The 14,504-nt window shown below is 38.9% G+C and overlaps 1 protein-coding gene and 1 long non-coding RNA gene across 2 annotated transcripts in view; one reads left to right on the top strand and one right to left on the bottom strand.

Annotated features, from left to right (window-relative positions):
• LOC101892460 (laminin subunit alpha-1) overlaps window positions 1-14,504 on the bottom strand; it is a 195,994-nt gene that overhangs the window by 8,967 nt on the left and 172,523 nt on the right. Inside the window, exons 8-14 of the mRNA XM_020038479.2 lie at window positions 4,748-6,107; window positions 4,430-4,685; window positions 3,501-3,897; window positions 2,408-3,437; window positions 1,988-2,184; window positions 588-1,807; window positions 76-509 (exon numbers count right to left, since the gene is read on the bottom strand). Coding sequence (XP_019894038.2) covers window positions 76-509; window positions 588-1,807; window positions 1,988-2,184; window positions 2,408-3,437; window positions 3,501-3,897; window positions 4,430-4,685; window positions 4,748-6,107 — 4,894 coding nt within the window. The remainder of the gene's footprint in view (window positions 1-75; window positions 510-587; window positions 1,808-1,987; window positions 2,185-2,407; window positions 3,438-3,500; window positions 3,898-4,429; window positions 4,686-4,747; window positions 6,108-14,504) is intronic.
• The window catches only part of LOC109613530 (uncharacterized), a 154,850-nt gene that overhangs the window by 126,960 nt on the left and 13,386 nt on the right, over window positions 1-14,504 (top strand). The gene's annotated exons all lie outside the window — the stretch shown is intronic.

Raw genomic sequence — 14,504 nt, 5'->3', positions numbered from 1 at the left:
AAGAGGCCATGACTCCGAAAAAAATCCTCAGGTCTTCAAAATTTCCAAAAAAATATTTAAAAAACTCATACTCACTTCGTTATCATCTCCTTGCACGACGACTCGACACCGTAATGCGTTGAACCCTCCAACGGATCATAGGTCTCACCATTGACCTGGACATCCATCATGCAACCCAAGAAGGGGTTATCAGCTCCCGGAGCCTTGGAAGTAGCCGATGTGAAACCAGGTGGCACACCACCCAAATAATATACAGCCTTCGATAGATCTGGCAACATGTTGCTCTTAATGGGTACCGTTGGCGAGCCCGTTATTGGACGATCTGTATTAACACGTAAAATGCCATTTTCCGTACCACGTTTGGGCACAAATTCTCGGGCAGCCTCAATTTTGACCCATTTTCCAGTGTTGTATTTGTTGGTGGTATTTATTTCCAATTTCGATTCATCACCATAGTCAATGCGGAACATAATGCGACCACGACTCAAGGTAACTGATACCGAGCGGTTCTAAGGGATAAAGGGAAGAAATTGGGAAAAAGGAATTATAAAACAAAAATATTTGAAGGATAGTGTCCTTAAACTTACATTCTTATCATCCACCGCCAGGAAAAGCAAAGCATTCTCATCCAAAGTCTTAAAGGTCATTTGCAAGGCAAACAAATTCTTGCGATATGGCCGTGGTCGTGATTTCTTTACCTCCGCATAGCCTAGACCATTAAAGTGTCGGGCCACCGATGATGAACTGGATTCCTGGGCCCCAATCATGGCTCCACCACACTTGCCCTCACTGGAGGCGAAATTCCACAAACCCAAAGGACGATTGTCCACCTCCACATTATGTACCACCACATTTAGGCCAGGACTCAATTGTAAATCTTTGGTCCTCAACACCTTGGGATAGCCACCCAAATAAATACGATCTTCAGCCGTTTGGAAAAATCTCGTAAATTCCACATCAGTACTGCCGGTGACAGGAGTTTGGGGCACCAAGGACCCATAGTTATTCATGCGCCTCACCAGTAAACTTCCAATATTTAGAGTGCGATTTACCTCCACATGATACCAGGCATCATCGTATTGGGGATCCCTTGTCTGAATTTCCAAGGGGTGAGTAATAATTTCCGTGGTGCCACCCAAATTCCACAGAAGTCGTACATGGCGTTTAAACAGATCCAAGGCAATATAACGATCATCGGATCCTTGTATATAAAGCAGGGGTGAGTTGCCATTCCTGTTGGCCAGGGCAAAACTTATTTTGATGCTATTCGAGGTGGTTAGCCCATAGGAGGCCGGCAGATAAGATCTCAAACATTTTGGTCCCACTGATTGCAGTGAAATCCTAATACCCTCCGCCGCATGTTTGGCTTTGGTAATTTGATCGCGCAGCTCCTGCAGTTGTTTGGACATGGAATTATTCCAAATATCAAATTCTGTTTGTTCCTTGATGGCCTGTTCCTCCACATAGGTAAGGGAAATATTGGCCAAGCGTACATTGGTCTTCGTCAGCGAAATATTTTCCTCTGCCATACCCAATTTGATTTCCCAATCAGGTTCCAGAATTGCAAATTTTTCTCTTAGTTTTCGTATGTCATCGTGTACTTCTTGGGTCTTGTAGGTCAGTGATTTCATTTCATCACTGGTCTTTGAGGCCATGTCCATACTTTCAATGGCATTTTTCCGCGAGGTGGTATGTTGCATGGACGGAATTATGGTGGATATATTGTTGGTTTTGATGCCAGCCTCCATTATGTGTGATTTGATGGACTCGACCTTATTCTCGTGGAATTTTAATCGTTTCTCTAGAACTGGGTGGGGAAGGGGTAGAAGGGGTTAAAAAGGGGATTTTATTGATTGCATTTTTTTAAAGGCGTAAACTAGCCTAAGGGAACTTATGAGAGTTGCCAACTAATTGTTCAATCGTTAAAAATTATGCCGCTCAGATTTGTAGCTCTATTGTGGTTATATCATTCAGTGTAGGAACTTACCTTCTGTATCTTGAATTTTATTCATGGCCTGCTTCTTCAAGAGATTTGAATTGTGCAGCGATAAACGGGCCCTATCTATGACAGATAGTCCCATGCGAGGATATAACTTATGATGGGCAGCATATACACGTTCCCTGGCCTCTCTGGAGGCCAAATGGGCTGCTTCGATGGCATCGGAAATGTTTTTGTGGGCCGAACTATATTCGAAATGGAAATTAAATATAAAACATTTATTAATTTTGATGTCTGGAGATCTGGGCATATAAGTCAGGTCACTCAGTACACTTTTGAATAAAACATATAACTGATTTCAAATTTATTTTGAAATTAAGTCAAGGTACCAACTGATCGACCATTTTACAGGTCAACAATGAATTTGGAGCTCCCTATATTATCATTATTTTCTTTGAACTAACTTACCTTGCCAACATTGCAATCCTTGCCCCCTGCCGGGTCGGCTGAAATTGTCTGGCATATTCATTGGATCTTTCCAGCAGCCTGGCGGCATGTTTCTGAGCCTTGGGCAGCCAATGTTTTCTCACCTCACGATGCACCGCCTCATTATTATCCAACGTTGAATTCAACAAGGTCGACTGACGTGTTATTGTATCCACCTTTCCACTCAATTCCTCTAATTTCGCAACATTCAACTCCACAAGGACATCTGTCTGAGGTATTAAAATCTCCTTCAACGTCTCCTCTACCAATTTCTTTTGATCTCGTATCTGTTGATAATCTTCCAGAGTATAACTTTTCAAATTTCTTATATGCTCCAGAACATCTTCAATTTCATTTTGCATTTCCACCGTACGATCGGCATGCAGACGCATATCCGAGATGCGATAATTCGAATGATTTAAATCACGCCAAAACATTTCAATTTTACCCTTTTGATCGTAGGCCAAGTCGGAGGCATTGCCAAATTTATAGAAATAATGCCAGGCACAGGTGGCCGCGGAGCGTATCTCATTCAGCGAATCACGATGTTGAGTAATTGAGTCCAAATAAAATCTGGCCTGTTGCAGGGCAGAGGGTAAACTCAGGTGGTGGGCCCCTCTGCCATAGTTATCCAGGGTGGCAATGTTTTCCAGTATCCCTGATTTAATTGAATCCAAATCTAAATACAGCTGTGAGGCATCTTGTACCAAGACGGCCATGGCAAAGGTCCTTTTCTCGGCCGTTGCCAAGGCTTTGCGATTTTGGAATTTTTGATTTTCCGCATGGGAATCAAGTTTCAGCAGGGCATTATTGTCATAATTTACCAGCAGCTTGCGGGCCTCGTTGAAATCCGTATAATGGCGATTTTGTAGCTCAAATTGTTGTTCATATTCCTCCACCTTGACATAGGGTGGGGGTATACCCGTCAAATCCATGTTGTGAACACCTCTTCTCAGTTTATGGCCAATCAGTTCCACATAGTCCAGTAACAATAAGGTGCAGTTGTCACACACTAAGCGAGTATTTCAAATTTATTTTCCAATTCAAAAACAAAATTCCAACAAAAAAAACTTACATCGACAACCCTTCTCCTCCAAATGATGGCGTTCTGCCAGACATTTATCACACTTGAGTCCCGTCACCCCTGCCTGACAATAGCATTGACCTGTCAAGGAATCACAACCCTCCTGCCGTATGCCATAGGGATTACACTTGCAGGGCTTACACACCCCACCGAGGGAGGACAAAGGATTGCCATAGTAACCAGGACGACATTGATCACACAATTTGCCCATATAGCCGGGGCGACAAACACAATTGACCTCACCCTGCCACACAGAACAACCTTTGGCAAAGTTGCGGCTGGTTTCAGGGCAAGGGCAAGCCTGACAGCCATAGGCTGAATTCGGGTCACCATAAAAGCCCTCGGCGCACTGTTCACAATGGCGGCCGCCAGAGTTTTCACGACAATTCTAAAAGAACGGGAACAACATAAAGTCAGATCCTTTCCAGGGAAAATATCGCCTTTAACCCTCATCCTGTGTTCACGGGTCACAATTGCTCAACAAATTTGAATCGTTAAAATTTATAATTTTTTATTTGATATTTCGATTTCTATGTGTGGAACTATAATTTGATTTGAATTTTTAAGTAAAAGTGTCGGACGTATATCTAGGGTCCACCAAGTCCTATTTTAAATAAAAAATTCTATTGTCCTGTTTTCCTCGTGGGAACCTGGATAAATGCAATTTGGGGTAAATTTTTTTCAGTATAAGTTTTTGTAGAAATATTTTGAAATTCTAGCAATACTCTAAACGCCATATTCCGGAAACATGTCAGAATTTTTCGGAAGAAAAAAATTCTAAGAATACTTTAACGCAAAGAAGCCTTCTATGTTCCATAGATAACTTCTATTTTTGAAAAAATTGACACCCAATAAAAAATTCAAAACCCTTTTTCTTCGAATACAGGATGAGGGTTAAATTCTAAAAGCGTGAAACCCACCAAGCACTCTCCCGTTTCCCGATCACATTCATTGCTACGTCCATTGCAGTTACACGGGGCGGCACGTCCAATTAACTCCTCAATGTAAATTGTCTCGGTTTCGGTTATATTACGCCACCTATAAAATCCCTGGCCCGGATCCTGGCACGAAAGACCATCATAACGTTTGGGACATTTACATTTCTCCACACCCTTGGCAATCATGTTCGTGGAGCCATGGACATAAATTGCCGAATCCATGTGGACATTTTGTAAACTGGAATTTTTGAAAAAAAAAAAAATAATCGAATCCATCACCCTTATTTTCCAGCTACTTACATGACCTCGGTGAAATCCGCAAAGCACGAACCTCGTATAAAAATATGCCTTATATTCTGCAGGGCTGCCATCATTGTACTCCTATCCACGGCCTGGCCACTTTTGTGGAATTTCCAATAGGATTCATGCAAGGGCACGCGATACGTCTCATTTCTTGAATATTCAAATGTTTCGTATTCATAGAAATCCAAAATCATTTTTGTGTGGGCATGCAGCTGGACCAAGGGATAACGTGAAAGAGTCTTGCGATCCAACGGTGTCGAACCACCCTCAGTGAGTAGGGTGAAATATAAATTACCCCCATAACTGTTGATGCGATCACCATAAAAGTGTGGAGGCAATTGGAAGTACAAGGGATAATAGAGATGGGTATACGACCCAATTGTCACATTTCCCGTTGAGCGCGGTATCAAATTCAAACCATACATATTTTGTATTTCGGCATCTTCGCGATAGGATTTTGAGTCCGACATTTGTACTACCACAGTATATTCAAATTCCCGATTTGTCACATGCGAGGGCCGTATATAATTTACCGTTAAGTTACGTGATTCTGACATTCGCACATGACCCCAAGACCAATCGGTCTGTTCACATTCCGTGGCCCGGCCGAAACAATAACATCTGGTGCAACCCTCCGGATTCAGGGCTGACAAACCAAAAGTCGACTGCATACAGGTATCACACTTCAGACCCACCACCAAACTTTTGCACGGACACTGGCCATTGGCATCACAGGCTATCAGGCCATCACTGCGCACGAATGAGCCGTCCACATCACAATTACAACGCCGACACTCGGGGTAGCCAAAATAACCCACAGCGCACGAATCACATCTTCGTCCGGTGTAACCTTCACGACATTGACACTGACCCGTTATGGTATGGCAATACTGGCCAATTGAACCCACACGATCACATTCGCATTCACGACAACCCAGCCGAGGTTGCCAACCCCATGTACCGCTAACACATTGACTGCAACCCAAACCACGACTAAACGGTGGGCACACACAACGACCATTGATGGGATCACACACTTGACCCTCACCCGGACAGGGGGCACAACGTTGACATCCATCCGTGGAGAAGCCAAAGAATCCATCGGTACACTCATTACACCTTTGACCACCCACTCCAATTTTGCAATCACACTGTCCTGTCCAGGGATTACATTCATGACTCCTTGAGCCTGAGGGGTCACAGCGACAGTCGTGGCAGCCAACATTTTGGGTGAGATTCCAATGGCCAGCTTTACATTTGTCACAACGCCGTCCCGTCACATTCGGCAGGCACATACATTGGCCGGAACGTTTGTCACAGGTATTTCCAATCGAACCCACAGGACTGCACTGGCATTCTGAAAAGGGAAGAAATTAAAGGATATTATTTAAAATGAAGAAAGGATGAATATTCTAACGCAAGTTTGAAAGTACGGAATATTTATGGGAATTTTTGTGGAAATTGACTCTTTATAGGAAATTTCATTAAAATTGACTCCCTATAGGAAATTTCGTCGAAATTGACTCTCTATAGGAAATTTGACTCTCTGTAGGAAATTTCGTCGAAATTTTACTCTCTGTAGGAAATTTCGTCGAAATTGACTCTCTGCAGGAAATTTGACTCTCTGTAGGAAATTTCGTCGAAATTGACTCTCTATAAGAAATTTTGTCAAAATTGCCCTTCTATAGGAAATTTCGTCGAAATTGCCCTTCTGTAGGAAATTTCGTCGAAATTGACTCTCTATAGGAAATTTCGTCGAAATTGACTCTCTATAGGAAATTTCGTCGAAATTGACTCTCTATAGGAAATTTTGTCGAAATTGTCTCTCTATAGGAAATTTCGTCGAAATTGTCTCTATAGAAAATTTCGTCGATATTGACTCTCGATAGGAAATTTCGTCAAAATTGACTCTCTATAGGAAATTTGACTCTCTGTAGGAAATTTCGTCGAAATTGACTCTCTGTAGGAAATTTCGTCGAAATTGACTCTCTATAGGAAATTTTGTCGAAATTGACTCTCTATAGGAAAATTGACTCTCTGTAGCAAATTTCGTCGAAATTGACTCTCTATAAGAAATTTCGTCAAAATTGCCCTTCTATAGGAAATTTCGTCGAAATTGCCCTTCTGTAGGAAATTTCGTCGAAATTGACTCTCTATAGAAAATTTCGTCGAAATTGACTCTCTATAGGAAATTTCGTCGAAATTGACTCTCTATAGGAAATTTCGTCGAAATTGTCTCTCTATAGAAAATTTCGTCGAAATTGACTCTCTATAGGAAATTTCGTCGAAATTGACTCTCTATAGGAAATTTCGTCGAAATTGACTCTCTATAGGAAATTTCGTCGAAATTGACTCTCTATAGAAAATTTCGTCGAAATTGACTCTCTATAGGAAATTTCGCCGAAATTTACTCTCTATAGGAAATTTCGTCGAAATTTACTCTCTGTAGGAAATTTTGTCGAAATTGCCTTTCTGTAGGAAATTTCGTCGAAATTGACTCTCCTTAGGAAATTTCGTCGAAATTGACTCTCTTTAGGAAATTTCGTCGAAATTGACTCTCTATAGGAAATTTCGTCGAAATTGACTCTCTATAGGAAATTTCGTCGAAATTGACTCTCTATAGGAAATTTCGTCGAAATTGACTCCCTATAGGCAATTTCGTCGAAATTGACTCGCTATAGGAAATTTCGTCGAAATTGACTCGCTATAGGAAATTTCGTCGAAATTGACTCGCTATAGGAAATTTCGTCGAAATTGACTCGCTATAGGAAATTTCGTCGAAATTGACTCGCTATAGGAAATTTCGTCGAAATTGACTCGCTATAGGAAATTTCGTCGAAATTGACTCGCTATAGGAAATTTCGTCGAAATTGACTCGCTATAGGAAATTTCGTCGAAATTGACTCGCTATAGGAAATTTCGTCGAAATTGACTCGCTATAGGAATTAATTTAGGAAATTCGTCGAAATTGACTCGCTATAGGAAATTTCGTCGAAATTGACTCGCTATAGGAAATTTCGTCGAAATTGACTCGCTATAGGAAATTTCGTCGAAATTGACTCGCTATAGGAAATTTCGTCGAAATTGACTCGCTATAGGAAATTTCGTCGAAATTGATTAGCTATAGGAAATTTCGTCGAAATTGATTAGCTATAGGAAATTTCGTCGAAATTGACTCTCTATAGGCAGTTTCGTCGAAATTGACACCCTATAGGCAGTTTCGTCGAAATTGACTCTCTATAGGAAATTTCGTCGAAATCGACTCTCTATAGGAAATTTCGTCAAAATTGCGTTTCTATAGAAAATGTTTTCGAAATTTTAGGATGTTTAAGGATTTGGTCAATCATTCCACCCTCCCCGTTCCCCTCAACCCATATCTTCAGGCAAAAGCGAAAGTCGTATACGTTTGGTTATTTGAAATTTGATATTTCTTCTGAGAATTTTTACACGTTCTCCGGCATGTTTCGTTTGGCCAGACAATGGCATCATGAGCTGTTTTGTGTGTTAAAAACAAATCACGTTTTTGACTTTACAAAGTCAAAGGAGACAACGACCAGCAATATATCCTCGGAACGAACAAAAAATATGTGGTACAAAGAGTATCGCATGATTTAAGTTACCAGTACACGGTTCGTGGCATTAAAACGACAAAACGGTTTTCGGATGCCCACAATACAGCAACGAAAAGGAAAATCGGCACAAGAGTCTGGAGTAAATAAATTTGCAGTGATCAACTTAAATTAATTTGCATATGACAACATTTTTTTCTTTTTGTCAACAACAGAAAAGACACGACCAAAAACGAGACAGGCAACAGGTACCACATCACGAGCACCATAAAAAAAAAAAGACGGACTGGGTCATAACTCAATTGCAGCTCTCGCAAAACAGCTTCACTTTATAAAGTGGCTGGTAGGCAGGCAGACAGGCTGTTTTTTGGTGTTTTGAAATTATGAATGAAAATATTTTTTCCTTGCAAATGATGGTGGTACCACACCAGACATCAAACTTGCAAGACGATGACTTTGCCATAATGAAGCCGGCTCCCTGCTTGAAAGAGGATCATATTGCCTGTCTTCAAGATAAATTTGAGGTGGACAGGGGACAAGCACAAGAAATTGACCAAAAAAGTGTGGGCGCTCTCTATGATAATAACATGCAAAGCAGTTTCATTTGAAATTTCCAGTCTCGTGGTCAAACCGGCCATTAAATTGTAAATTCGAAATTCATTCAACATTTTGACTGCAGTATGTACGTTGCATTTACAAACAATCAAAAAATTTTCGAAATGAATTTTCACAGATATTATTATTTTCTACAATTTTTTTAAGATAATGTAGATCAAGGCCTAGAATTGGGAAATTTAAAAAAAAATATATGGGATAAGGATAAGAAACATATGAAAACTTAGAATTATGAAAAACATTTTCTAGACCAAGGCCTAAAAACTTACATATATAAGAACAATCCCATAGGCTAAGGTGTAAACGGGATTTTTTACAGATTTTGTAGACCAAGCCCGTCGTGAATACCTCAAGAAAATTTCAGGTCCGAAACCTTAACAACGTGGACAAAAAATCAGTAAAGAAGGTCTCAAAGTCGACTTTATAATTCCCATGGCCATTGTGCGCTGGAAATGAAGCGAGGAACCTCAGTTTGTAACCATTATTGGGTGGCGCGTGCTGAGTGCGATGGTGCTGAGTCCTATTGGAATATCCAAGGTCTGCAACCAAATGTTTGCGTGCCCAAGGCCTTAATACACCCTCCAGAATATTTTCGCGATAATATTGGGCATTTATTCTGATGCCACGGTCGATTAATACGAGCGGAGAGCGATTATCGGTTGTTATGGTGGCCCACACCACCACCATGGCCGCTGCTTGAGTTCTGGTGGCCAACTGAAGGTGCACATTTTCAGCTGACCTCTTCGGCAAGTAAACACAATCACTTAGTTTGTTTACAAACAGCTGGACAACAAAAGTTTTCTTATCGGAAAAAAAAAACCAAATTCGGCAGTTCACCACTTTCGGCCAAGCGAAGCAACTCTTTACCTCTTTTGAGTCTATTTTCATTCTGTTGCGGTGTAAGTTCTTGCACGTTTTGGAATTTCAATGGCTTTACCCCGAACTCATTTCTCCATATTTGCCGAATGAATACCATCTGACCACCTAGCGGTATAGGGTATATAAATCTAGAGCCAAGACCTAATGTAAGAAAATATTGCGGGCCAAGATAAACGTGCGTGGTCGTGAGTTTTTTAAGAATATTAGGTAGACCGTGATATAAAACCATGGATTTTGGTATCAAGTCCTAATAATTTTTAAGGAAAATTTCGTAAAGCAGGACCCAAAAAAGTAGATATTTAAAACGTAGTTGACCTAAAAAAAAAAAGTTTATAAGACCTAGAGTTCAAACTTGGAATTTTAAAGAAATTGTAATCTATGGAATATACAAAAGAAGGTATTTTAAAAATATCACAGGACTTGAAAATTTTATTTAAAAATACCTCAAAATTCAAAAAACTTGGATTTAAGAAAAATGAAAATAAACCGTAAACCTTTAGCCCAAAAATAATCTACTCTTCCAAATCGGGCTTAGTATGACGTAGATTGAAAAAAAGCTCGCCATTTATCGTAAATTTCGTAAAGATTTATAATCACTTAAATCATTCATCGAATCGGAAAATTTTCCCCAGGACATTTCAAGTACACCCATACACTTTTTAAAAACGAAATATCTCCAAAATCCCTTGAAGCATAAAATCCAATAAGTAATTCATTTTAACAAGCTAACACCAAAAGCAAAATCAGGCCATTGGTACTTTTACCACACAAGCCGACCGCAAGAAACTCCAACCAACCAAACGACCGACGACCACACACACACACGCTCACACACCAGGTCATCACACTCAAAAATTAGATATTTTGTCTAGCGGTTTTTTTTTTTGGCCACCACTAAGACCACAAACTAATAACTCTATGCATGGGGAGATTATGCGATTGGCATAGCGAAAATGAAAAACCAAAAAAAAAAAAAAAATTGAGAAGAAAACGGAAACTTAAAATCGGAAAAACTGTAAAAACTATGAAATGTAAATAAAAGATCAAATTTAAATAAAAACGAAATGTACCCAACACGATTTGCAATGGTTGTTGGTTGTGGGTCGGCGCAGAAAAAAAAGCAAAAAACAACGGCTTTAAGTTGGCGTAAAATGACGCCTACATTTGCCGCACGACGACATACAGCTAACAAGAAATTCATTCATAAAACCCCAAGCCAACAACAACAGCAATTGTATGCGCACAAGAGGCAACAGCGCTTCAGTAAATAAGCAATTATGGTTTTACGAAGGCTGATATGCTGCAGTTGTTATTGGAATTACTCTGCTGCCGTTTTAATTTGTTTTGTTTGGTTTTCCTTTTCCTTCATTTGATCTTTAGATTAGACGCTTAATGGATTTCTTCCTTGTCTTGGCAATGAACAACATCTTGAGAATGCTGTGCAGAATTCATTTAGCCTCTTGGCCAAATCTTGTTTAGATGCAGTGGTTTAACCTATATTTTTTTCGGTTTCCTCCTCCTCTTCTTTTTCTTCTTCTCCCGACACGTCTACAAATTTTCGTTGATTAAAAGCATTTAAGAAAGTTTAGTGAAAGAAGACAATTTTAATTATCCAACTTTGTATTTATTTACTCGCGTGCAAACAGCCATCAGTGGAGTGGAGCAGGGCAGAGCAGAGATGATCACCTCCAAACAACCAACATTTCTCGGTCTCGTTAGTTATTCCATTGGCATCGTTGAACAAAATTAATCTCCTGCTTTAACCTCACCCCCACCCCTTCTTGACTCTTTAAAATAAACTTTATATCGTTTTTTTTTTTTTTGTCTTGGCGAAGCACTGGGAGTCATATATCTCTCTCCATGGTAGTCGTCTTAAGTTTTCACATGGCATTTAGTTGTGGTGGTTCCGCACAAAAAAAGGCTTAAAATGTTCACTCATTGAAAGTCTTACCAGGCTGCTGGCTGGCTGCTGGTCGTATCAGAAATCTGTTATTTTTAAGCGCCATGTAACAATTTACTGTTATTTTTTTATTATTATCTCAAGTTAATAGGTTATTTTAATGGAATATTTGCAATGTCGAGAGCAAAAGTGGGATAAGTCCAATAAAGGAAGAAAAATAATTTGTAAGTTCTGATTTGAAAAAAGAAGAAATTTCGAATAATGAACTCTAAATATAGAAGAGATTAAATTAAGGTCTTAATTTCGACGAAATTTATTATACCCACAAAATGTTGACGAATTTTACTATAAACACAAGATTTGGACGTAATGTACTCCATATTTCGACAAAATTCACTATAGACACTAAATTTCGACGAAATTCACTAGAGACACTAAATTTCGACGAAATTCACTAGAGACACTGAATTTCGACGAAATTCATTATGGACACTGAACTTCGTCGAAATTCACTATAGACACTTTACAATAGTCTCGAAATTTACCATAGACACAAAATTTCGACGAGAATTTACTACAGACACTGACTTTCGACGAAATTTACCATAAATCATTTCTTTCTCAAGAGGATATAACCCTCCTGCAAAACAAAAATTAGTGTACATACAATATTCGTTATTGCGCCCACATTGTGGTGCCATCTCATATTCCTTATTTCGTTGGATTCAGCTACAATTTTGACATCAGCCCCTAATTGAGCTAACCAATAATTTTAGGTACTTTGATGGTCTCCACAACATTTTCCAGCCAAAGTGGCTGTGATTTTCAGTATCTTCCATATGAGAGTATCTCTCTGACGACATGGAGGCCAGGCTTTCTCCGAAATGAAAAATGTTCAACTTTTTTAACATTTCGAATGAAAAAGCTCCACCCCAAATTAATTTCGGTAGGTATTTTCAAGGACTTAGTCATAGTTTTGAACCTAGTGGGATACAATTTCGAATTTTAGATTCGCATTACTTAAAACATGTCTGAAAAAAATATTCAGTATTTGAGCATATACCGAGGTTTAGACGACCTTATAACCAAAAGATTTCACACAAGTCTTCTATAAATCGAAGTCCTTCAGAAGAGATTAACTATGACTGGAGGGCCATCTAAGGTAGAAAAACTATTATCTGCAGCTTTTTATGTGCATAGAAGAAAAATTGTATTCGAAAGAGCAACTAGACAGATATTTTATAGACGGAAGTCCTTCCACAGACCTTAAGGATAAAAGAGAAGAAATCCTTTATGGATGGAAAATGTTAAATCTAAAAAAATATATTTTTAGGGTCTGTATGGATAGAAGACCAATTTGATTTCCTGAAATTAAAACTCCTCATACAAATTTTAACTGAAGAGAAGAAATTCCTTATATTTGTAGGATCCCATAGAGATCTTTCCTAAATGAAGGACCTTTTGTAGCCTCTATAGATTAAAGAACTTTCATCGCTTTCCTACAAACAGAACTACTTAAAAAGAATTCTATAGGGATACCTTCAACATATCTATGGAAAACTTTCAAAAAGTCTTCTGTAGGTATTAAATTAATAAAATACCTTCTAAGTGTTCTCGGGTGGTCAATGAACTTATGAAAGCCATCCATTAGTAAAAGTCCCTTAAGTTGTAGCTTATGTATAAAACAAGACCTTTCGTGGGTCCCTACACATGCTCTTCTATGCCGTCTATGAACATATCGCTACCTCTACGAAAATAGTCATAGCATCATTTTATATTCATAGTAAAAATATTAACTTATCCCACTTCTACCCTCATCGCCCTATTTGTTTTAATTTAAAAACTGTTTCCTACATATGTGTAAATATACGGTTTCAGAAAAAAACTGATTGGATTGGACAGAAATTAAGATTAATGAAAGGATATCATAAAAATTAAAATCTGCAAACCATAAATTGAAAGACTTGTCACTTTTTAAAGATGATGGCTTGTTGATTAAAGAAATTGCTGCGATTAAGATTAAGCAAGAGTTGTGAGTGGAAATTCATTCAAGTCTTTTTTTATTGCGGAAAATGCATTTTTTTAATTATGGTGTCATGTTTATCAGTGATCATATAAAAAAATCAAATCGGCTAAGTCCCCTGATCCTTGAATGCAATCGGTATTACGAAAATTCCAAGCATTTCATTCTAGTTTTTCTTTTCCCCCACACCCCATGCCATTTCATTGCCAACAACTAAGTAATTTTCTAACAATTTTATGTCAAATAGCCTCCATTATCTTCTTAATATCCAGCAAAATACTTGACAATTCAATTGAAATGAAGTGGTTAAAGAAAAAAAATCGAAACGGGTACAGGCGAAAAGAAGAGACGATAAATTTCACCCATCCATTTGCTGACAATTTGAATATCTGTACATTTGTCTTCGCAGCCATTTCAGAGGCTATAATTTGCATTAATTTTCTCCACCAACAAGATCAGCAGCCAGACAGCCAACCAGCCCGCAAACTGGGAGCTCCAGCTTGTAATGACATCTAAACTCAACGAGCAGAATTAATGGTTTCCGTTTTGCAAAAATCAACAGCAACAACAAATAAAATCTCTTGGAAATCTCTTGGCAAACGGGAAAATCATCGACAAGATTAAGATATTATGGGAGAAGCCAGTTTTCGAAATCACATCTGCAACAAGATCTACCCCCTCTCCTCCCCCTCCACAACTGTACATAGGCTGTCTGGCGAACAATTAAAAAACATTTTGTTTAAAATCACACTTAAAGGAATTTATGTC

This window comes from Musca domestica, unplaced genomic scaffold (assembly GCF_030504385.1).
Source record: "Musca domestica strain aabys unplaced genomic scaffold, Musca_domestica.polishedcontigs.V.1.1 32, whole genome shotgun sequence".
Taxonomy (NCBI): Eukaryota; Metazoa; Arthropoda; class Insecta; order Diptera; family Muscidae; genus Musca; species Musca domestica.
This window is presented reverse-complemented; position numbering and strand designations above follow the sequence as displayed.